The sequence below is a fragment of the Rhamphochromis longiceps genome, linkage group LG3 (assembly GCF_057381845.1).
Source record: "Rhamphochromis longiceps isolate RC_006_pf linkage group LG3, R_longiceps_female_GT1.1, whole genome shotgun sequence".
In the NCBI taxonomy this organism is placed as follows: domain Eukaryota; kingdom Metazoa; phylum Chordata; class Actinopteri; order Cichliformes; family Cichlidae; genus Rhamphochromis; species Rhamphochromis longiceps.
In genome coordinates this window covers 24,047,007-24,071,864 of record NC_140559.1, presented here as the reverse complement: position 1 = coordinate 24,071,864, position 24,858 = coordinate 24,047,007, and the positions used below count along the sequence as shown (strand labels likewise).

At 40.2% G+C, this 24,858-nt stretch overlaps 2 protein-coding genes and 1 long non-coding RNA gene across 3 annotated transcripts in view; 2 read left to right on the top strand and 1 right to left on the bottom strand.

The window, feature by feature from the left end:
* Positions 1 to 5,457: 5,457 nt before the first annotated feature.
* LOC146673554 (neural cell adhesion molecule 2-like) overlaps positions 5,458 to 24,858 on the bottom strand; it is a 28,547-nt gene continuing 9,146 nt past the window's right edge. Inside the window, exons 3-5 of the mRNA XM_085400970.1 lie at positions 6,251 to 6,586; positions 5,542 to 5,613; positions 5,458 to 5,510 (exon numbers count right to left, since the gene is read on the bottom strand). Of these exons, the coding sequence (XP_085257096.1) occupies positions 5,458 to 5,510; positions 5,542 to 5,613; positions 6,251 to 6,586 (461 nt within the window). The remainder of the gene's footprint in view (positions 5,511 to 5,541; positions 5,614 to 6,250; positions 6,587 to 24,858) is intronic.
* LOC146673556 (uncharacterized) lies at positions 15,969 to 18,338 on the top strand. The gene is made up of 3 exons (XR_014910490.1): positions 15,969 to 16,332; positions 17,987 to 18,022; positions 18,185 to 18,338. It is a non-coding gene; the product is annotated as an uncharacterized LOC146673556 (long non-coding RNA).
* Positions 18,364 to 24,521, top strand: LOC146673555 (uncharacterized). The gene is made up of 6 exons (XM_085402000.1): positions 18,364 to 18,448; positions 18,528 to 18,773; positions 18,860 to 18,991; positions 19,931 to 20,008; positions 20,915 to 20,999; positions 24,240 to 24,521. Exons 1-6 carry the CDS (start codon positions 18,427 to 18,429, stop codon positions 24,244 to 24,246), a joined length of 570 nt encoding a protein of 189 aa, XP_085258126.1. The 5' UTR covers positions 18,364 to 18,426; the 3' UTR covers positions 24,247 to 24,521.

Sequence of the window (24,858 nt, the reverse complement as noted above, 5' to 3'; positions counted from 1 at the left end):
ACCTGAACCCAGATAAGTGGCAGAAAATAATGGATTGGAGTTTTTGATTAAACTCCAAAGGTTGTTATCATGTGTCCCGTTCTTTGAACTGTGTGTTTGTGTTCAGGCTTTAAACGACTGACAGATATCCTCTACTCTAAGGTGCAGTAGTCCACCAGTCCAACTGCCGCAATCCAGCTGCTTGTCTCTAACTGACTCCCCCAACACCTCAGACCAGAGGACATCATAATGTTCAAAAGTATATTTTATTTATATCCCTGTGTTAATTACAATAAACGCAACCAAAAAAAAAAAAAAAAAAACAACCCCTACATATTACTTAAAGGCACAACCACACACTTATTTAAAAGACAAATACAAACTTACAGTTGTTTGTCCTCAGTGATCAATGTTACTTGTATGTCGTTCATATTTGTCTGATCCTGCTCTTATTCCCACAGTAGAGATTGTGCTTAGTAAAAAAAAAAAAAAAAAAAAAAAAAAAAAATCAATATTTTTTCTTGTGTGGTTCTGTGGGTTTCAACAAAGTTTCAGATGAAAAATGTAAGTTGTTTTGTTTTGATTGTGGCTAACCGCTACACTTCTCTCTTCAGTGCAGGAAATAAAGAATTAACTTCTTAAACCGCAACCTCAGACTAAGAACAGCATGAAAACCCTTGAGTGGCTGCAAACTGCGCAGAAAGCCTTAGTATATGACTTATGTGTTTAAAGCTGTGTGTAAAGCCCAAGCTGGAAATGAGTCCCATTTAAAGTTTGCTGCCTTCTATTTCTTAAAACTGGGTCTTACAGCATAGCAGCTACTTTATAAATGGCAACAGTTTAATCTCTTTAACATCACTACTATTGTCACTATAAAATGTGATACTTACCTGGTTCTTCATAAATAATGCAAATTACCCATCCATGTTCTTCCACTTATCCAATCACAGTTGAGCTTGACTCCATCCTCAACCCGAAAAGGCCCCACAAGCTCATCTTTGATGATACCAGCCCAAACCAGTACTCCACCTCCACCTTGCTGGCGTCTGAGTCAGACTGGAGCTCTCTGCCCTTTACCAATCCAGCCACGGGCCCATCCATCTGGCCCATCAAGACTCACTCTCATTTCATCAGTCCATAAAACCTTAGAAAAATCAGTCTTGAGGTATTTCTTAGCCCAGTCTTGACGTTTCAGCTTGTGTGTCTTGTTCAGTGGTGGTCGTCTTTCAGCCTTTCTTACCTTGGCCATGTCTCTGAGTATTGCACAATGTTAGATTATAATATTATTTTATGCCATGTTAGACCCCTAATTAAAGATTGTGAATTATTATGTAGTTCTAGTTTGCATTATTCTCCTGAATTAGAAGAAGCTGATAACTATTGCATTAGTTAAACTGATTTGCATTACATTAAACTGCTGATTTATTGTGAATGAATGATGTTGTTTTATGATGCATTATACTGCTGAGTTATAAGAAGTACTGTTCGCAGAAAGTCATCGCCTTATTTGTCTGATTAGAAGAGAACAGACTATACTGGAGTTTTCTGCCCCATCTCAGCAGGAGCAGATAAACAGGGAGCCAAGGTCGTAGCTTAGGCGCCGTGTGAGAGAAAAGCATGTGAATGTTTAGGCTTTTATGATAAGGTGGGGGCACCAAAGGCTATAAAAGTTTGATCAATGCTCCACCATTTTGAGATCTGAGGCTGTCTGCATACAGTGTCCATCTCCCACGCGTGTGATCATTAAAATCATCGTTTGACTCAACCCGGCCGGACCAGTGTTGTTATTGTGGTTTTTCCTCTTGTATCCATCCCCAATTTTGAACTCGTAACAACACCTTGTGCTTTTGGGCACTCCAGTGATGTTGCAGCTCTGAAATATGGCCAAACTGGTGGCAAGTGGCATCTTGGCAGCTGCACGCTTGACTTTTCTCAGTTCATGGGCAGTTATTTTGCGCCTTGGTTTTTCCACACGCTTCTTGCGACCCTGTTGACTATTTTGAATGAAATGCTTGATTGTTCGATGATCACGCTTCAGAAGCTTTGCAATTTTGAGACTGCTGCATCCCTCTGCAAGATATCTCACAATTTTTGACTTTTCTGAGCCTGTCAAGTTCTTCTTTTGACCCATTTTGCCAAAGGAAAGGACGTTGCCTAATAATTATGCACACCTGATATAGGGTGTTGATGTCATTAGACCACACCCCTTCTCATTACAGAGATGCACATCACCTAATATGCTTAATTGGTAGTAGGCTTTGGAGCCTATACAGCTTGGAGTAAGACAACATGCATGAAGAGGATGATGTGGACAAAATACTCATTTGCCTAATAATTCTGCACTCCCTGTAGATTAAGTGCAAGAGTTGTTAGGTGTGGATAATTAGATTATAGTTTATTGCAATAGCAAGTTGTGCCTTGTTCTCACATAGCAAGTGGAGAGTGATATATGAAATGATGGGATGGAAGGAAGAAGAGAAGCAAAGAGTGATTCACAGGCAGAGCCTAAATTATTTCTCACAGTTTTTTGTTGCCTTATGGTTCCAAGCTCTGTCACCAATCTTTGCATTTTGTTATCATCTCATGACACTTGTTTAATCAGCTACCATCTCTCCTATGGACTTTTTAATGTCTACATTCTCAGATCAACACAGCCCTGCCCTTCCTATATTAGATTCTTGATGAATGTGTGTTGTTGTTATTCAGCCTGGTTCAATGTGCCCCTTTTTAACTTTGAGTTCAGTTCGCTTTGTTTCAACTGTTTATCCATCCAAGCACAACAATTCTTTGGAAGGAGAAATGAAAACATTATTCTTTTCTTTTTATGCATATTTTTGGAGTAATGGTTATTAGTAATTGGATCAATAGTTTATTTTTACTTTTTTTTTTTGCTATTCGTGCATGAATTAGGTAACATTATAATAAAAACACACACTACGTTTTCTTGGCTATGCAGAGATAATTGTATATTTATGTATGAAGAAAGGCCTATTTAACTGCAAGCGTGCCTTAAACCTATAATGTAATAAACCTGAATGTGCTTAAATTTTTTAAAATTTCCAAATTCAGACAAAATTGAGGTTGCAGTATTTGTCCCTAAAAATCCCAGAAATGTGGGCCGGGTCCTCAGAAGATCGGGTAGGCCGGAAGTAAACGGTCGTGAAATTGGATGGTCTAGCCTTCTGATTAGCGTCACCGCTGTCTCGGTGAAGTTTAATAAACTCAGCCGTCTGCTCCTTGCTGTCTAAAATATAACAGGACACTGGAGTAAACTTTCGGCCATCTCACACTTCTGTTTAATCAGTTTTCTGTTTGACGTTTAGTCAGCTGTGTAAAAACCAAGGAGGAACCCACCCGGGGGATTAATAAAGTCTTATTTTATCTAATCTAATAACTTTAATCTCAGCCAAACCGATTTACTCACGAACAAACAAAACACTGAAAAAAGCCCAACAATAACATTTTTAGGTTGTCTAAGTGACTTATATATTACGTTTGTCCGTGTGGCGTGCTGGCTAGACCCAAGCGCGGCGAAGGCTAGCGGTGGGTTTGGAGCAGGCACGCAGTTATTCTAGTAACGATCAGTGCACGAAGCGTGGCTTCGGAACGGTCGTTACCGACAGAGAGCGAGCGGAGCCGGGAAGAGAAAAAGGATTGAAGGGATAATCACTCACGGTTGCTGAATCAGGCGGAGACTGACGTCGGCAGAGTTTCGGAGCTCCTGACACGAAGAGAATGATGTCTGAGTGGCGAACAGGTGGGTGGCGTCTCTCTTTTAACCCCGGCCCCGTGATCAGCTGATCACAGCTGATCACCGGCTGACAACGTTTAACCCGAGCAGCGAAAGTCCGCGGTGATCTGAAAATGATGTGCCGGGAGTTGTGCCATTCTCGGCCGCATCAGTAACCCTCGAGCTCCCGGCTAGCTATCGAGCTGGTGGGTAGCAGACATCTCCGAAAACGTCGAAGCACTTTAGCAAAGATGCGATATCTTGATAAACCGAGCAGATATTTGATGTTTACACAGCTACTTTCTCGCCTGAAAATATGTTAAAAGTTTATTTTGTGACCCAGAAAGATTAATAAGAGTAATTTTAAAACTTAGTAGCGGCCGCCATTAGCCGGAAACTGGAGCTTGGCTGGGCCGCGCTATGAATTCTGGGATATGGTGGGCCACGAAGGACACACCCGACCCATCCTTCAAATTCGGAAAAAGGAGCACGCATTTGTCGGCTGCATTCGGAGGGGTCTACGAATTTGGACAGCCTTCGGCGCGTCGCTGTGACGTAATCGGTCTACAAATGCGGCCTCAGGAGAATGCAGCCCATGAATTTGGACACGACAATGGTGTCCAACCAGATATTTACAGAACTGAATGGGGTACACCATCCATCTTTTTCTCCCAGCAGTGTCCCCGAGATGTCCTGTGAGGCTCACAGGCCAGATGAGATGATGACATCCCTTCAATTTGTAACATTTTAACGGTTTTAATTTCTGAAACAAAGGCTCAGCATATGGTGAAAATGCCAAAACAATGCACTGTTAATCTGGTGGAATCACTTGTAAGCACCAAGTATTAGCAGTAGATGGCAGCAGTCTTTAAAAATGATTTCTGTCCATTTAAACAAATGAAATATGCTTTGTAACACTGCCACATTCTTATTGAACAGCAAACTGCACAGACAAGTTCAGCATGAACATTTACATTATTTGATTACTTCTGACTTCCAATTATAAAGTATTTCAGTCCAAACATTCACTTCTCTAATTCAGCTGTTTAAAATTTATTTACATTCAAAGCAGTTGTTTCAAGGTCAGAAAAAATCAAATACAACAACTTTCAAAATCAGAGTACACACATTAAATTCCACAAAGACCACATTAAAGACCACTTACTAGCTGATAAATGAAACTGTTATAACACTCTTTAGTGTCTGAGTTGATTCCCTTGGAGATCTTTGATCTCTGCCAGAAATCAAAGGGTCTTAAACTCAAGTATAATTGACACAACTTTGTGTACACTCAGACTTAGGCTGTAATATGCTGTGTTTATCTCGTCACTTGGTTTGGCCCATGTAATTATACTGCAACGTGAGGATCAGTTTGTGTGGTTTAAACAAGTTTGATCTTACAAAGAGTTGCTGAACCAGAAGATAAAACAAACACATTCTCTGTTTGTGATACTGTAATGCACAGGATACGTAATCGCAATACTCAGAATCTGTTAATGACTTCATCAGTATACACAAGTATCACAATACTGTCATCTTCACTGTGATGTTTCCACATTTGTTTTGTCCTTCAAGAAAGAAAAAAATAATTCTGGCCGAATTTTATAATAATGCCATTCAGATAATCTTGCAGTGCTGAATGACAAAACTGAGAAGTGAAAACAGCAGGAGACTCACATTTCAAACCTTCTGCAGTTCAACTGGAAGCTGGTATGAACCATCATTCTGTTGTTTACATTTTCTGTAGATCAAAAAACCACCAACAACAACAAGAAGCACAGCACAAACAGACAGACCAGATATCAGTCCAACAGACCCATCCTTCTTCCCTCCATCCTTCTTCCCTCCAGCCTCCTTCCCTCCATCCTCCTTCCCTCCATCCTCTGTGTCTCCTCCTGTCTGACCTGCAGGTGAGAAACAGGTGTGAGGTGTCAGCTGTCAGGTCAACCCAGCATTCCTGCACGGCGTGTAACAGACACACTGATCCACCATGTCCATCTCATGGATTTGCCTCTCCAAAGTGTGAAATGTACATGGATGCAGAACCAGCAGAGGGAGATATATTATTTCAAGCCAACATGAAAACAGAAACAGACATTATTAAAACATTTACCTGCATGTACAAATTAGTTGCCTACCTTCATCGTTTGTGGCAAAGAAGGAGCCTGGAATGTATTTTATATCTTCCTCTGTCACTAGCGACTTATTGGCTTTAAATATATTATCTCCTCCTTCCAGTACTACAGCTCCTGCATCCGTGTCAGTTTTATGAAAAGTGTGAAATGGACCCAGTGAAGCGACGTGTCTATTAAATGCTTTGCTGTGATTTTGGGTTTGTCAGGTAGGTGATGAGTGAAGAACAGAACAGAATCCATTTCCTCTTCAAACTGCTGTCAGACATTATCTACTGCACTCTGATCACATCACTCAGACCAGCTGCTTTCTACAAAGTCTCATCAACAACATCTTTAGAAACAAACATCAACAACCAGGAAGCAGCTTCACCTCTGATCACACACACACTCAACTCTACTCACTCACCTGGAGAATCAACAACACTCAGGTAAATAATGTTGAGCTCCCACGAGTGTATTTCTCCCCTTAAGACTCGACACTCGTATGTTCCACTATCAGCAGTTGTCACATTGTTCAGAATCAAAGACACGTCTCCGTCCTTCATCTGTCTGTCCTGCAGATCCACCCGGTTCTTAAAAGATGGATGCTGGTCGTCTGGAGCAAACTGACCATCCCGGTACACAACAACATGCTGTGTCCCCAGATCAGCTCTGCTCCACTCAAGAATTATAATGTTCTTGTTCGAAGCTCGACATGGCAGAGTGACGCTCTGTCCAGACTCGGCTGTGATGATTTTTGGGTCTGAAAGAGAAACTAAGAGAGCAGCGAGGTTAAAGGAATCAAATACACAATGCAGCTTTGCATTAGTAATGGTGTAACATAGCAGCCTATGCTGTTTTCTTTCTGCTAAGTACCGTATTTACCGCACTATAAGGCGCACGTAAAATCCTTAAATCTTCACAAAAATCAACAGTGCGCCTTATAATCTGGTGCGCCTTATGTATGAATTTTGGTTTGTGCTTACTGACCTGGAACCGGTTTTATGTGGCACACTATGCTCAAAAATCTGTCAAAAAAAGATTTTTAGTGCCACTTTTTGGAGCATTACGGTTACAGTTGCCAGGAGCCTCGCGGAGTAATACGTACTGTGCTTCAACACAACATTACCGTGTTGTGAGTGTGTATAACGACTCCAAAATGGCACCCGCGAAGAGACACGCTTATGAAGCTGATTTTAAACTTCGAGCAATTAGTTATGCAGAAGAGAATGGAAATAGAGCAGCTGCCAGACAATTCGGCATTAATGAGTCCATGGTGCGCAAGTGGAGGAAGCAAAAAGATGACCTAAAACAAGTAAAGAAGACCAAAAGGAGTTTCCGAGGGAACAAGGCGCGATGGCCGCAGTTAGAGGACAAAATTGAACAGTGGGTTATTGAACAGAGAACAGCAGGTAGAAGTGTCTCTACAGTCTCTATTCGACTCAAGGCAACAGTAGTAGCACGTGACATGCAGATCAACGACTTTCGAGGGGGACATTCTTGGTGCTTCCGTTTTATGAAAAGGCATAATCTCTCAATCCGCACAAGAACTACTGTCTCACAGCAACTGCCAAACGATTACAAAGAAAAGTTGGCCATTTTCTGCACGTACTGCCAGAATAAGATCACTGAAAAGAAGATCCGGCCAGAACACATCACTAACATGGACGAGGTCCCCCTCACCTTTGACATCCCCGTGAACCGTACTGTCGAGAAAACAGGGACCAGTACGGTATCTATACGCACCACAGGGAACGAGAAGTCATCCTTCACTGTAGTTCTGGGCTGCCAAGCTAATGGCCAGAAACTACCACCCATGGTCATTTTCAAGAGGAAGACTTTGCCAAAAGAAAAGTTTCCGGCCGGCGTCATCGTCAAAGCTAACTCAAAGGGCTGGATGGATGAAGAGAAAATGAGCGAGTGGCTGAGGGAAGTTTATGTCAAGAGACCGGATGGCTTTTTCCACAAATCTCCGTCTCTTTTGATCTACGACTCCATGCGCGCCCATCTCACAGAGGCTGTCAAAACCCAAGTGAAGCAAACTAATTCGGAGCTTGCCGTCATTCCGGGTGGATTAACCAAAGAACTCCAACCACTAGATATTGGTATCAACAGGTCGTTCAAAGTTAAATTACGAGCTGCGTGGGAGCATTGGATGACAGAAGGCGAACACACATTCACCAAGACAGGGAGGCAACGCCGAGCGAGTTACGCCACTATCTGCCAATGGATCGTGGCTGCTTGGGCTAAGGTATCAGTCTCAAGTGTCGTCCGAGCTTTCACGAAGGCTGGAATAATCACTGAACAGCTAAGTAACAGCAACGAGACTGATTCGGATAATGACGAGAGGGATCCGGGCATGCTTGATGCCGAAATTGCCCAGCTGTTTAACTCAGACACTGAAGGTGAAGAGTTTGATGGATTTGTGGAAGTTGAATGAACTGGAAATGTAAGTGTATTGTTAAATATTTGATGTTTAACAGCTTAACAATGTTAATAGTTACTGTGAATGAGTTGGTTAAATTTTAACTCATCTGATTGTTTTATTCTGCTGAATGCACTTTAAACGCCTTTTAATCCGGTGTGAGAGGGATCCGGGCATGCTTGATGCCGAAATTGCCCAGCTGTTTACCGTAACTCAGACACGGAAGGTGAAGAGTTTGAGGGAATCGTGGAAGTTGAATGTACTGTACTGGAAAAAGTGTATTTTTCAATATTTAATGTGTTACAGCTTAACAGTGTTAAGAGTTACTGTGAATGAGCTTAATAAAGGTCGAGTTATCTTTTGTTTGTCTTAATGCGCCTTATAATATGATGCGCCTTATGTATGAAAACAGAGCCAGTCTTCAACGGTGCGCCTTATAATCTGGTGAGCCTTATAGTGCGGTAAATACGGTATTATTCTTACTTATAATGGTAAAGAATTCAATAATGGTAAAGAATTTGTCTGAACATTTCTTTCCTGCCCTGTTTTTTTTTTCTACTTTGATTATTGGCTGAGTCTTTACCATTCTGGCTATTGTTCGATCCATTCGAATGGTAGTCTTCCACTTTCTTCCATGTCTCTCTGGTTTGGCTTTCCATTTTAAAGCATTGGCGATCATTTTAGCTAAGCAGCCTATCATTTTCTGCACTTCTTTACATGTTTTCCCCTCTCCAATTAACGTTTTGATTAAAGCATGCTGTTCTTCTGAACAATGTCTGGCACAACCTGTCTTTCTCAGGTTTTCAGAGAGAATTGCATGTACAACATGTGCTTCATCCTAAAATACCACCTTAAATACCACCACATGGCCACCTGTTTCTTCACATAATGAATGACCTCACTGATTAGACTCTACACTGCTATATTTTGAACATGCCCCTTTCACTTAATTCTTCAATTACCAGTGTTGGGGAGTAACGGAATACATGTACCGCCGTTACGTATTTAGAATACAAAATATGAGTAACTGTATTCCGTTACAGTTACCGTTTAAAAAGGTGGTATTCAGAATACAGTTACTTTGTTGAAATAAATGGATTACACTGCGGTACTTTCCTGTTTCATTTTGTCGCGGGTCAGGACTGTTTGGGTTTTGTTTGACAGCTACGTTCTTTCGTTCCAGGCGGCAGCGTTACGGTTGCCATGGTTACAGGGCGACGCTCTCTCTCTCTTTCTGCGCCTGGGTGAGAGAGCGCCTTTTCGTTGTTGTTGTTGTGCTAAGCTAACAGGCAGAATGCTACAAGCATAGCTCTAAAGAATGTAGCATCATGGGCAGTATAGTCCGTGTTGCAGGGAGAATGGACTGCCATACACGTTATGTGTCTGTGAGCGCGAGGAGGGAGAAAAAGGCGAGTGGAAAGGTATGAGTTGTCGTCGAGGAAAAACGGGAGCTGGAAGCATGTAAATATAATAATAACCACTGCAGCCAAGAAGAGTGCCTGACGAGCCCAGTTGTAAGTAAGCTATTAAGACTCGACTGTACACCGTGTTCGTGCTTTCCTCCGAAAACAATAAATTCCGTTGGAGCAGCCTTTCAACGCCTCTCTCTGTCTCTCGCAAGAAAAATTGACCCACACAACAAAGTAAAGCTATTTTTCGGCTACGAGCCGACAGGGACCCCGCCGTATTAGTCAGAGGTCCCTTTACTACAGTTCGGAGTCGCGGACCTTCAGTAATAGTAATAAATGACACAGCAATAGTACATTCACGTTGTTGTAAAAAGCATGATAATATATTAAGTAATCCAAAGTATTCAGAATACGTTACTGTCATTGAGTAACGTAACGGAATACGTTACAGAATACATTTTGGGGCATGTATTCTGTATTCTGTAATGGAATACATTTTAAAAGTAACCTTCCCAACACTGTCAATTACACACACTATTCATATCATGAATGTTGGGTCTGTTGGTTTCTCTTATTCTGCTACACCAGCAGTCCCCAGCAATTTGCACCAAGGACCGTTTTATGTCTGACAATATTTTCATGGATCGACCTTTAAGGTGTTGCGGATAAACACAACAAAATAAAAACAGTATAGCAGTACCAAAAAAGGAAGATTTATTCATAACACACGGGAAAAGACCCAGGGAAAATGAGTTAACGATAAAAATGATGAAAACCAATAAAAACCCTTAAAACCATAAATTTCACACCCGAGCCTCAACTCTCATGGTACCAAACGACTCCAGTCCGTGGCCTGGGGGTTCGGGACCTCTGCACTACACCTACTGGTGAATTATTTGCCATGTAATAATGTGATTTATACCAAAAACACTGATTCATCAGGTTAGTCATGTTGGACTGCTATTATTTTGAACACAACTCTATCTTTTAAACTACTGTCTGCACAAAGCAAAGAAAACAGAAACAAACAAACCAAAAAAAAGGCCTAAAAACATACAAATGACATTTGTAAATAACTATGAGCACATACTCAGTTTATCTCTTTGTCAGAAAATGGTGTAGTTACTTTTTGAGCCTTTGAAAATAGGGGACTGTGTATAAAAAAAACCCCTAAAATTCCTGTTAATTGAAGATGAAGGTCAACCCTTTAGCATCTTGATTGTTTGATTTAAATCCAGTGTACTAGTGTACACTGTCAAATAAACTAAATAAATGCAAATATTAATTCACTAATAGAGATTGACAGACCACGTGACTTTCGCGCATTGCATGCCGGGAACTCGTGGCAAAACAATCCAAGTACCGCATCAAACGCAAGCATTTGCAGCACCGCAAAACGTTCATTCTTCGGTTCCAATAAATTCTTGCTTTTTCTTTGCCCCCAAAGAGGAATGTACAAAACGAAGGAGAACAATGCCGGTCCGTACAAAGACAGACTTGATGAAAAGTCAAAGAAAAGATACGAGGAAAAAAATCAAACCAGTGAAAGGGTCAGACCCTTACGAGCACACAGAGGGACAAAATATGTTAGCGTGCTGCCCAACTTTCACCACGCTCATATTTATAATTATACGGTTCTTGGAGTGAGTGCATACACTCATGAAGTTTAGTAACTTCAGGTCACTGCAACAAGCCCAGGTACAGTTTACTGACGGATGGGTACAGGACCTTGAAATGCACCGTGTAGAAAGTAAAGACCATCGTACATATCATAAGTTTACCAGTCTCACAAATCGTCGTCATAAATACACATTCGTTAACCGTTTATTAATATAACCTTTGAGCTCAATGGTAATTAATTAGTAGTGGAAATAATTTCTGGTTGCATTACAGAAATGTAGCAGTGACAATAATATTGTATGCTGTAATCGTACTGGGCAATTAGTGATACAAAACAACTGTTTTATCCTGTGAATAAAAGTATATGTTTTTTGTCAATGTACCATGGTAATAACAGAAGCGAAACGCAATATTGTGTCAGGACAATTCACTATTTATGCACAATAAACAAAGGAGCATAGCGCGACAATTTCTGTTCAGCGCCAGACTTGCTTGTAACCTATATCACCAATTATGTTAAGAAAAATGACGCATTAACTACAATAGCAGACTGACCTTTGTGGGAATGCTTGGAGCAGACTAACCTGTGAGCTGGAGTGTTCTGGGACGTTATATTTTGTCTTTGACTGGCTGCAATCCGTCGCCTCTTTGTTACTTCGGAAACATGGCTCGAACAATTTCTCTTCAACGACGTAATCCGATAACAACCGATCTCTTTACCCGTCGGCTTTCCGTGGCTGTCACGCGACCGGCTATTGCAGTTAATAATACAACAGCTTCTTGCCATTTTTTGTGTTTCTTTTTATCGCTGTATAACTGAATGCAATTGAAAGCCTGCGTGCGCTAGTACCTCTTGCCACGAGTTCCCAGAATTCTTTGCGGTTTTAGCCCTGAGTGACGTCACATTTTCAATCTCTATTGCTGCTTTTACACAAAATTTGACTAATGTTGGTGACTTTGCATCGATGTGTGTTAAACAATTATTATAAGGGTTTTTTTTATAAAGACTGTATATGAACAATGCACATAACCATGCTTGCAGCATTCATCGGTTTGTCCTTTCTTCAAAGGATCAAACCTTTTGCTGAGCATGTTGGTGTCTGGAAACTGAGTGCGACTGAGAATATGAGGCACATTGAATCTTAATTGTTTGTTTGTGATTGACAAGTTGTTTTAGCTATTGATACGTTTGTCTTTTTTCACTCTAATGAGACCATAGAAAAATAAGCAAATAATTAAAAATAATTTGAAAGACCATAGGTTTCTTTTGTATTTCTTAAGACTTGAAAATATTCCCTAAAACTATAAACACATCACAAATAGCTGAACATGAACTACTATGTTTGTGATGCATCAACACAACTAGCCAAGCTAGCTTGCCTTAGCCGACAGCTTCGAATTCAACAATTTTGTATATGGGCAACCACAAACTACCAGGTTCAGTTTGTTGTACGATTTTGTCAGAATGGATATGGAGATTTCTGATATGCAATGTCTATATATTGACCCAACACAGTACAGAAAAGAAAGCATCCCTGCCATTATATCTCAAGTCTCTGCATGCTGCTTTTTCTGTAGCTACAGTACAGCGCTTAACAAAGACCTTTGTAGCTGTATACATACGACTGTATATGTATATGACTCCTAAAACTACATGTTCAGTGTAAGTATTTGCCTCCTCCCTGATTTCTTACTTTTGGCACGTTTGTCAAACCTATCCAACCCTTCTCGGCCTTGTGTAGAAAAGTTATATAAGTTCCACCCTTGTTAAATCCTAATTTAATCTCAATCATCCAGGAAATCCCAAAAGTTGATTTTGTTTAACTGGAAGTAACATTTTCAGTGAAGGAAACTTGATCAGAATGAACTTTTGGAACTGTGATTAACCACCAGGCCTGATCGCTGCCAGACCTGTTGAATCAAGAAATCCATTAAATAGATCCTGTCTGACAAAGTGAAGTTGGCTAAGGTTTTGGGACTCCGTTGAACCACGGGCCATTTTCCACAAATATATATATATATAAAATAAAAAAAAATCAGGAAGGGGGCAAATACTTTTTCATTGCACTGTAACACTGACACACAAGTTGACTTGTTGTTTCTGTGCATTCTGGATCACAGTGACAAATGTTAAGTCCACCCAGCCTCGTGTCGCTTTCACATACACGGACATGTCGAGCCCATTCATAATTAACTCCTAAGGGAAATATAGTTAAAATATAAGCCATCTTCTGTAAACATCACGGAAACATCATTTGGTTTTTATCAGCTAAAATCTCACCTGTAGAGACGAACACAAAGAGGGCAACACTGAACAAAATGGACCATGATGATGCTCTCACGGCAGCCATTTTCGATTTCGAGTTCTGATACTGTTGTAACACCTTGAGCACGTCACTTTTATGCAAGTCGCATCAGAGTGACGTTTGGTAGGCTGGACTGTTGGATGAACCGAAGTGCGTTGTAGGAAAAGAGTCACAATGGTAACGGTGAAGGATATTGTGACGAGCTTTGCACGTTCTGGTGGCTTTTATTTTTTTTTTTTTACCTTTATGTAACTCGAGCTGGTTTTCAGCTGCTCTGCACACACTGACACACCGCCCTCCTCCGGTCCTGGCACCATCCTTAAAGGGGAGGCTGATGGAGATCAGGTGCATATCAGCCTCCCCTGACACCACACCCTGAAACCACTGCTCTACTATATATATCCCTTGTTGCAGTATGTACATGTGTGTATATATGTGTCTGTCAATGACTTAGGCAGAAATAAAAAGCGGGAATTTCTTTGTCTTTCGTTGCAAACAACATCACTCTACAACTCTGATTATCCTACCAGCTAACAACATCCCAGCAGCCAGCTCAACAGCTATTTTATTTCATCTATCAGCCTCCAATTTTTAAGAACTATGTTATGCTTCGAATGACTTCTGCATGTTTTGTATCTCAGTTTGTTCTATTTAAAGATAGAAAACAGTGGAAAACACTTACTGCTGTTCCCTTAAAAACCTAAATCTTAAAGGCTAGAAATCCCATTTATTCCATTTTCCAAGTGTTGTTTCTGTTTTCCAGTCAATAAAGGATGTTGTGGAAGCAGTCAGCATGAGTCCCACATACAGACTGCTGTAGAGGTTTACTATGTAGGTCTGACACCATCCTTCTAACATCCTGGTGAAAGATTTTGAATGTTTGAATACTGACATTTGCTGGAAGCTTTGTGTTGCACCCATACTTTGTTAGTCAAAGTACAGGCATATCAGTATGATCCTGTACCTGTCCCTCACTTGTTGTTCTGTTGATGCTGTTTTGACTTTGTACAACTCGGATACTGTAGGCCATTCTGAACTACCTTCATATGGCTGTGGGTTTTGATCAGACGTTTTCTAACTGGAATTATTGGAATTATTTTAAAACAAACAAACCACTGAGCAGGAATGCAGTGCCAGAAACCTGCAGGTAGAAAGGATTTAATGAAAAAAAAAACCTGTTTGACTTTCTCTCAAACCAACACTGTGACAAGAAATATTTTAATCGTCGTTTGATACAAACTTGAATGTGTGCAGAACTTTTATGCTACAAACACAAACACATTTAAAATGAGTGACTCAATGTAGGGTGTTATTAGAGTGTGGCATGATCATCTACAACATTGCTCATGTCTTTAAAAAGAGAAAATGAAAAAAGATAAATAAATGAAGGCATGAATAAATGATTTGAGATGAAAATAAATTGTCATTATACCTGTGGAGAAAAGGTTCTACAGTTTTGCTTGATTTTCAAGACGAGATAAAAGTGTTTAAACTCTGAGGCCTCCTACATCCATAATGCTCCATAATGCAGCAGGGCCCACAATGGAGGATGTACAGGTATATCCTGTGTAGCATCCCTGGCTGAATGATGGTCTCTTATACTGATGCTTCACAGAGGTTTTATTGGAAATGTTTTTATTTAAACATTCAGTGAAGACACCGTAAGAGCTAGAAGCAAAACAAAACCAACAATATTAATACCATAAGATCAAAGGAAACAAATTTCTCCTGCTCTCATATAGCATATACATCAAATTTGCATCACTCAATTCATTATATCACTTCACTAACTTACAACTACACATAAAGGTCAAGGTCAAGGTTAACAACATAAACTCTATTAAACGACATATTGATTGCATGTAACTTATTCCGTTAAAGGAAACATTAACAAACCTTGTGCCACTGTCAGCCAGGTACTAATTGGCAAAGTAAACGTATATATTTTTCACTTTAAGGCACACTATTTACCATATCCTAAAAGAAACGTTACTAACAGCCCTGTAACGGTTTTGCGCCAGTTTCCTGTTTCAAAATAAAAGCCTGGATTTCAAAATAAAACCGAAGTACCTTTCAAACAAACGTAAAAATATTTACCAAATTTAAAGGTCATTTACATCCTGTACAAGAATTTTTACCTCCACTGTGTAAAAAGAAGTGTGTGGGACACAGCTGGAACTATGGAGGGAGGAAGACTACATGTATAAAATCTTACACCTAGCATTATAAAATCATAGGCTAATACAGGGCTACACCAACAATTTATGATGCAGTTTCTTTTAGACATTATATATGACATCACTTTAAAATTAGACTCCTTGGCGAGAACACTTCATTTAGTTAAACCCTTGTTGCCTTGCCTCCTATCTCCTCATAAATCTTCCTCACCTGACATGCTTACCTGTCTGGTGTGAGATACTGAGACACGGGAAATGAAAACAGGATGTACAGACCGAGGAAAGAGAAAAAGATAAAAGGCTTTAAGCTGTGAGTCCTTCTCCTGCATTGTTCCAGTGTGAACCAGAAAGTCATTTAAACAAGTCTTTCTCTTTAACTAGATGGAAATTGTTTTTAGCTGCGAGTTTTGTGTATATGTGTGTACTTGTACACATCGCTGTGTTTGAACCAATAGAAAATCTCCTTCTCAGAGGAAGAGGGCGGGCTTTACTTGGTGTCAGTGACAGAAATGAAAAAGAGCTCAAATGAGTGAGAAGGATGATGAAGGAAACATCTGTGCTGTGTCTGCTCTGTAAGTAGAATCTCTGTGTTTGTTTCATCAGCTGTTTTTTAAAGTAATTATTTAATTAATATTTTTCATATTCATTATTTTCTCATCAAAACTTTATTGAAACATGTTGCTGACAACAAATTGAGGTGAAAGAAAACACCCAAAACAAGTTAAGTCTGTTTACTGATCTGAAACATGTAAGTGTGACAAAAACCTAAGAAATTAGGAAGGGACCCACGAGTTCAGATATCTGAAGTTGTCCCAAATGAAGACTAAACAGATTACAAAATAGATTCCTCATATTTTAAAAACAGATAGTCAGCCACAAGTGTTTGGACTTCAGTCCCAATAGCACAAGAAACATTTTGGGCTTTTTAAGTTAAGCTTTCCTGCCCATCAAGGCAAAGTCAGATCGTCCATATTTTCAACCAAAGTTCAGTGTAGCTTCTGTCTGTTGAGAAAACAACAGTATGTGAAACATGAGTGGGTCAATGTATCCAAGAGTAACTTGGATACAGTTACTCTTCAGTAACTGTATCCAAGACATTTTCTCTCTGCAGATCCCTGTCTGAGCAACGTGGCCCTTTGTTTCTTATCATTAATAGAGAGCTTGGCAAAGACATAATGAAACACAATCAGAGATGGTGCTTAATCGCACATAGCAAAACTGGCCCACTCAATGTGCTTACACATGGCCCATATACCACAAAGAATGACGGCCCTTTGGTGGCCCAGATCTGGGCCAGCACCAGGCCAGTTGCAGACACACTTCTTTTGATCAGTAGCTGACTTGCTGTACCCCTGAGCTACAGCCACGCAGTGGTAAACATGAGTAAACCGTCACTAAGATTTGGATAATGTGTACATTTAAAAACTTTGGCTACCATAGCAGTATAGTATTGCAACATGGCATTTGGGTTTTCTAACTAAAATAGGAAAATAGGAACATAAATAGTGTCATCATTGCCAGACCTGGCAACAATCTGGTTGATATACACCGAGCCATGACACCAGTCAGCCAGCTTGATGCCGGATCCAGGCCAGACAGTTTTCTATGAGCCTGGGCCACATAAACCAAATCATAATCGGTCCAGATGTGGCATGGCATCACATAAACGTGCCATTTACGTCAGGTCTGGCCCACATCTGAATGACAGACCACTGATCACGCCAGAAGTCAGCCAGCAGTGCTGGCTTGACACCAGATCCAGGCCAGACCTGTCTACAACCTTGCGAATTAGTCACAACACATTGGCTCCCCACTCAATATAAAGACAGGAAAACACAGGCATGATGGACACAAAAGATTTTCACTGTTATTGAAGAAAAGAGTGTTCACAGCTGGCTTTAACATAGACCTTAATTTTCCATTTTTCATATTTTCATTAAGTCTGCAATCATTTCATTTCAAATTATCCATGAAAAATATGACAAAAAAGTAAAATCTGGAGCAATATTCTCAGTTTATAATAAAAAGTACATTTTCTTTTTATCGTATACTGTTTGCTAGAAAATGACAGCATGTTATTGCATCATCTAAGGCTTCTAAACTGGAAATGTGACAGATGATAAAATAAAGCATCCACTCCTACAGTGAGCACCTTCTTTGGTTCTGTTATGCATGGATGGGCTTTTCAAAAAAAAGAATGTTCACCTCAAAGTGCTATTTCTTTAGTTCTGATGTCACTGCTGAGCTACAGAACAAACCAAGGTCAGTAACCTTCCTCTGTCACAGTTTAAACCTGATAAATGCTCACTGATATGACCTGATTGGGTTCATGTTTGCATATTGGATCTTTAAAAATGGATAGTTGCAATGCAGATACAGCAAAACATCCTTTTAACAATGGCAATGTCATTTTCACCCTCACAGCTCGTCTGACTGTGAGTCCCAGCAGCTCTCAGTTCTTTAAAGATGACTTTGTGTCTCTGAGCTGTGAGGAGGACGACAGCTCTGCTGGATGGACTCTGAGGAGAAACACAAGCAGAGAAAACAAGACTCAATGTGGAGCTGAGTGGGGCAAATCTACTGGGAATTCCTGCAGTATCAGCTATATCTTAACAGAGGACATTGGAGTTTACTGGTGTGAGTCCAGAGAGGGTCCCATCAGTAACATGGTTAACCTGACAGTCACTGGTAAGCTGAGTGTGTGGAGTTAGTGTTGATGAAGCTGTGTGTAAATGGATGAAATGCTGTAGTTTGTCTCTGTGTTGAGGTGGATCAGTGATCCTGCAGAGTCCTGTCCTCCCTGTGATGGAGGGAGATGACGTCACTCTGCTCTGTAAAACAAAGACCACTCCCTCCAACCTCCCAGCTGCTTTCTATAAAGATGGCTCCCTCATCAGGAAGCAGCCTACAGGTCACATGACCATCCAGCATGTTTCCAGGTCTGATGAAGGCCTCTACAAGTGTGACATCAGCGGTCATGGAGAGTCTCCATCCAGCTGGATCACTGTCACAGGTGACACACTCACCTGTCTGTGTTTCTGCAGGTTTCAACATTCATAATGTGACGACAACTTAATGACTGTGTTTGCTTTGTTTTAGACAAACACACCACCACACCTCCAGATATATCCGTCCCTTCATCACTCTCCCTTCCTGTTCTCTCTGTGTTGTCATCTGTTGGATCAGTCATTGCATTTGCTCTCCTGGTAGTGAGATATATTCATAGGAAAGGTAAAGTTGATATTCGGATGTCTGAGCTTTTTTAGAGTTTGTACTCAATATAAATATGTGTGTGTACGTACCTACTGATTTTATTGACTGTGAATTAACCTGTTAATGAAGCAACAATGTTAGAAAACTGTGTGCCTGCTTAGTGAGGTCTGTTAGGAAAGACGGGATTTTAAATCTTCTGTTGGTTTGTTAGGAAATTGGCAACATGGTTTACAAGACTACACTTTCTAACCTCCAATGATTTAGACTTGGTTTTAAGTTGATAGATATTACTGTGTTTTCACAATAGTTTATACAATATAATAGACGATTAACCTCTTAAGCCCCAACGCCCCCTGATACGGGGGCAAAAAGCAGGAGATCAGGTAGGCTTGGGGCTTAAGAGACTAAAGAGATTATGCATTATAAATAGTTAGATAAACACAAAATGGTGAATGATTAGGAACTAAATGAACATTCTTTATTTCATAATTAGGGCTCAAGTTTAACCCTGAAATCAAAATTGTTATTATTATTTTTGAGTGTGTGTGTGTGTGTGTGTGTGTGTGTGTGTGTGTGTGTGTGTGTGTGTGTGTGTGTGTGTGTGTGTGTGTGTGTGAGAATCACCAAGTGTTGTTCTTTGTGTGCTGAACTGTTTGTCTGTGGTTTGTGGTTAACAGATGTTAACTGGTCTGCAGTCGTCCAGTTTCCTGTTTGTCATCATAAATATAGCAATATGTATGTGTTATACATAAGTGCTTTATATTTAGATGATACCAACATTTTAGAAGCATCTAGATATAAATTCTAAATCTGACTGTATTAAACTAAATAATTTAAATGAAAAGATCTGATTCCTGTTCACATAATGATTTCTGCAGCAGCCAATAGTCTACAAAGCGCTCTATTATCAGCAGCACAACCAACAGCGATGCTCTTCATATGTGTTTTATTGTGCAGGCATTGATACAGATGCAGTCTACTCAACAGCAAGAACAGAAGACATCAAAGACAAGAAAAACAAATCAAAGATGAGAGGTACAGCTCCAGTTTACAGCTAAAACTGAGGCTGATCTAACAATTTAAAACCTTTGAAATGGTATAGTATAATTCATCATCTTTACCATCTTATTAGCTTGTTAATATTTAGTAATTAGCACTGTGTGCATTGGTGGGAACACCACAGGTTGTGTGTGTGTGTGTGTGTGTGTGTGTGTGTGTGTGTGTGTGTGTGTGTGTGTGTGTGTGTGTGTGTGTGTCAACATCAATACACTGTCTGTGAGGCTTCAAGCAAAGAATCTTGATTTGACTACAGTTATATTTTCAATATTGATGTAGGAACAGATCGGGCGGTTTAATGGTGATCATTACTGTTTTAGAAGGAACAGAATATCTTTTTGTTCAACCTGCAGCTCATTTTCTTAGGGACACATGTAACCTTAAAGGTGCTACTGCATTGATTCACCCTCCTCGTATGTGCTAAATGAAAGGTGTGTTGGGACTTTTGATTCATATCTGTGCTAGTTAATAGTTTATAATCTGTGTTAATGAGACATAATTGCCAAAATCAGCTCACACAGTCCTTTAATACAAGAACTTTTTAAAACCACAGCTGCAGCTTCCTCCTGGTGTGAGAACATGCTTACTTTGTGCTCTGTGGTGAAGCGTGTCAGTCTGCATTAAAAAAAAGTTGCCAGTTTTGCGGCCGTCCACCTGCCTTTTCACAGAACTCTCCCCCACTTCTACGTGGTCATTGTGTGTTTCACAGCAGAGGTATTAGGATTAGGGAAAAAAAAGCTCAGCAGATGCTGTGGTTTGTGAAAAACATCACTAAATCTTTTCATGCTGCTGCATAAAAGAAATTAATAACAGAGGTTTTGTTTTAGTTCAGTAATGTAACAGCAGTCATTCTGTTGTAGTAACTGAAATCTTTTTATTCTGCAGACACAGAATCAGTCGCTGTTTACTCAGCAATGAGAACTGAAGGCATCAGTCATGGGCTAAAAACCATCAGAACAAGAAGGCCCAGGTACAGCTGCTCTGTATGTCTTAATGCATGTTCAATTAACCATCTGGACATTGTATTTTCAGAGGGGAAAAATGAACATTCTGCACAATAAAAGCAGAACCAAACAGAAGCCAACTTTTTTATTCAGATAATGCTCATTTTCTTTTTTTAACTGGACTTCTTTTTATTTGATTTCCTGTCATTTATATCCTGTTCGTGGTACATATTCATATCAAATATGACCAGCATTTGTAATAATTACATTAGTGTATGCACAAGTAATCCCTGTGAACCAGTTATTGTTCTACTCTTTAATTTATATGAGATCAAAGAGGGGGACTTAAAATGTTCACCTCAGGGACAGTAGCTCCACCCAAATCCTCTCTTGGTGAATTTTCATAATCAGAAGAAGTGCGTGTGTGTGTGTGTGTGTGGGGGGGGGGGGGGGGTAAAACAAGTGAGGGGCACCAAGAGCCAGAATAAACTGTGAATAATGCATCATACCCTGGAGTCCAGCAATACAAATTAATATTTTGAAAGAAGCAAACAAGCTCCTTTAAATTTGGTTACATAACATCTTTTTGTGGTGTCTGATTTAACAAAGAGAAATCCTGTACAATGGAAATAGATTTTGATAACAACCAGTTTCCTATCAAAGAGCCAAATATAAAAGATAGTTGTGAACTTGCTGGACATGATATCTGTAACATGTAGCCATCTACTGGATGAACATTGGTTGGTTCTTTTTCTCTATCTAAGTGGCATACATCTTTAACCATTCAAAAAAATAAGTCACTAACAATTCAAAAATAAATTCCAACTTTTGCAATTCCAATTATTGTTTTTAAAGTCATTAATAATATATCCTGTGTAGGAGTGTTTAGCTTATTTTAGAGGTTAGAAATGTGTTATCATAGAATGTAGAACTATTGTAGAGACATTGATACTGCCCTTAATATAACAAAGGGCTCATTGTGTTGTGAACTTAGTAGTAGATTGTAGGAGACCTCCCCCACTGAGTGGAAATTCCCCAGAGGATGCTGGGGTGGGGGTCTCAACATTTGTAACTGGATAACTGTGGTCTGGAAGGGAGAGGGGTTTTATGACCTAGGGAGTCACCTACACCCACAGTGTTTTAACTGTCACGCACACACATCCACACGCACACTCACTCATGTGCACTCACACATACACACAGGTATGCGCACACAGTCACACACGAGCGCTCACATAGACACGTGGGAACGTGCACATGTAGGCATTCATGTGCTCGTGCACATAGACAGAGACACAGAGTTTGCAACACACCGTAGGGGGTTTTATGATGGGGTCGCTTCTATAAAGCTGGCTGTAACTAACAAAGGGGTGAAGATTTTTGCAGAGGGACACCGGCCTCGTCTTCCCTTCTAGAAGTGCATGCTTAAAAATGAAGATGAAGAAAGATGAATAAAGGTTTTGTGAAATGACTACTGAGTTCCGGTGCCGTCTCTGGAAGTTTCGACGAATAAAAGAACCGGGGTAAAACTGATTTCGCAACACCTGTAAAGCCAATACATGCGGGAAAAATAACAGTTGAAAGAAATTAATAAAAGCCCCAAAGTATCATGACATCCAAGCCCATGAGTGCATAAGAAATTCTGACAACAACTGATGTTTGAGTCTTTGGGACCTCTGTGTTTTTTTATTCTTTCCAATGTTTAGCCAGAAAAAAAAATGGAGATGAAGAGTATTCAGAACATGAAGCTTTTTGCCTTCACTGGACAACACAGGGAGTAGACCGGAGGGAGGAGAGAGAGCGCTGGGGAATGGCACACAGGGAATAGTTTACAGCAGGCCTCTGCAGTACATGGCTTATGTAACCCAGATCATTGTTTGAGTATGGGATTTCTGATTATTTGTAGTCACTGATCGCACCACTGTGCCGTGCGCATAGCCACTCTCTAGTCCAGCTACAGAGTTTTTTTCCTTCCGTTCGTCCAATGAGGCGCATGCTGCTCTCGTGCCCTCTGCGAGCTGGAAATTCGGGTACAGTAGACATTTGAGTTGCTGTAAATAGTTTTAAAAACCGTTTATATGTGAAGCTAATGATTTAATATGTTGTTAGAAAAAACGAGTCTTGTAGCGTTTACGAACGTGAAGCTGAGCTGAATCCGACAGCCAGATTAAAAACACCCCCAAAGCATTATGTTCCCACCACAATGTTTGACAGTGGGGATGGTGTTCTTTGGGTTGAAGGCTACTTTTTCATACCAAATGAAGGAAACATTGTGACCAAAAAATTCAACTTTTGTTTCATCTGACCATAACACAGAAGACCAGAAGTCTTGTTCTTTGTCTAGATGAGCATTTGCAAAGGCCAAGTGAGCTTTTATGTGCCTCATCTGGAGAAGTACCGTCCTCCTTGGTCTGCATCTGTGGAACCCAGCAGTGTGCAGCGTCCGTTGGACTGTCGGCCTTGAGACATCACCAGCAGAGCCCAGATTCACCAGGATGCCCTTGGTGTTGATCCTTGGATTCTTTTTCACCTCTCTCACTATCCTCCTGGCGAGCACAGGTGTCACTTTTGGCTTCCGACCACGCCCTCTGAGATTTTCCACAGTGCGGAACATCTTGTATTTTTTAATAATACTTTGCACTGTAGCCACTGGAACTTGAAACATTTAGAAATGGCCTTGTAGCTCTTTCCTGACTGCGCAGCCACAACGTGCAGCCACAGGTCCTTTTATCTGTTGGGAGACACCTGTGTCATTTCCAGTCAAAAAATAACTTGCTGGTTGAATAAAACTAACTTTAAGTCAAAAATTGTCAAGGGTATGAATAATTATGGGCTTGGTTTTGTATGTTTGATATATATGAATCTGGTAATTCTGTAAATTCTAAATTCAGACAAATCCCAACGATTAAGTGTTGCATGTGGTCTGTATTGCTTGGAATTGCCTGAAATATCTTTACATGCGCCTTTATGGTTGTATTGATATAATAAAATTATAATCTGGCAGGTCCACCAGACCAGTGAGCATTGGCAGATTTTTTGAACACAGCACAAGGGTGACCAAATGTTATTGCTCACTCTCAGGTGTTGCAGACAGGCTGCAGCTATGGTGATGGTCCCCATTTCAAAATCTCACTTCTCAGCTTGTCAGAGAAATATTCTGTCGAGGTGGAGAGAGTTTGACTTCTTAATGTCATTTAATGCAGGTGATGAGCTAATTGTTTCAAGCTTGTAATACTATTTTTTGAACTGTGTGTGTTTGTGTTCAGACGTTAAACCAGATCCAGACGTTGTCTACTCTTCACTGAAGTAGTCCACCAGTCCAACCACTGACGTCCAGCTGCTGGTCTGTAATCCCCCTGCAATACAGATCAGAAGACAGCTGGTTTTTTAGGTTGAAAACTTTTATTATTATATTGTTATTATGTTTTATGTCCTCAGAAGCTTCTCTGTTATTTAGATATTAGTCATGCTTGCTGGATCTCTCTCTTGTTTCTGTGGCAGCAATATGGTTTCTCTGCAGGATTAATAAACTTTTTATCTCATTTGTTTTTCTCGTGTGGTTTTGTGGGTTTAAAAAAGCTTTTAGATGGAAAATTTGACTTGTTCAGTTTTGGTTGTGGCTATTATTTAGAATAAACCCCTACTCCAAAATAACAACAGCACAGAAAATATTAGGTACAGCCTCTGTTGTTGACGTTTTCCATGAAAGTTTCCACTTTTATCGATTTATTAATTTAAACAGAAATTTCAGAGATCACATGTGGTTTTCTGTCACATCCAGACATGTAATGGCATCTGGTGCACAGACATTATTAACCCTTTAAGACCTACCATAGAACCAAGTCCGCCAGAGCTTATATTATATTTTTACATGCTGTGGAGCCA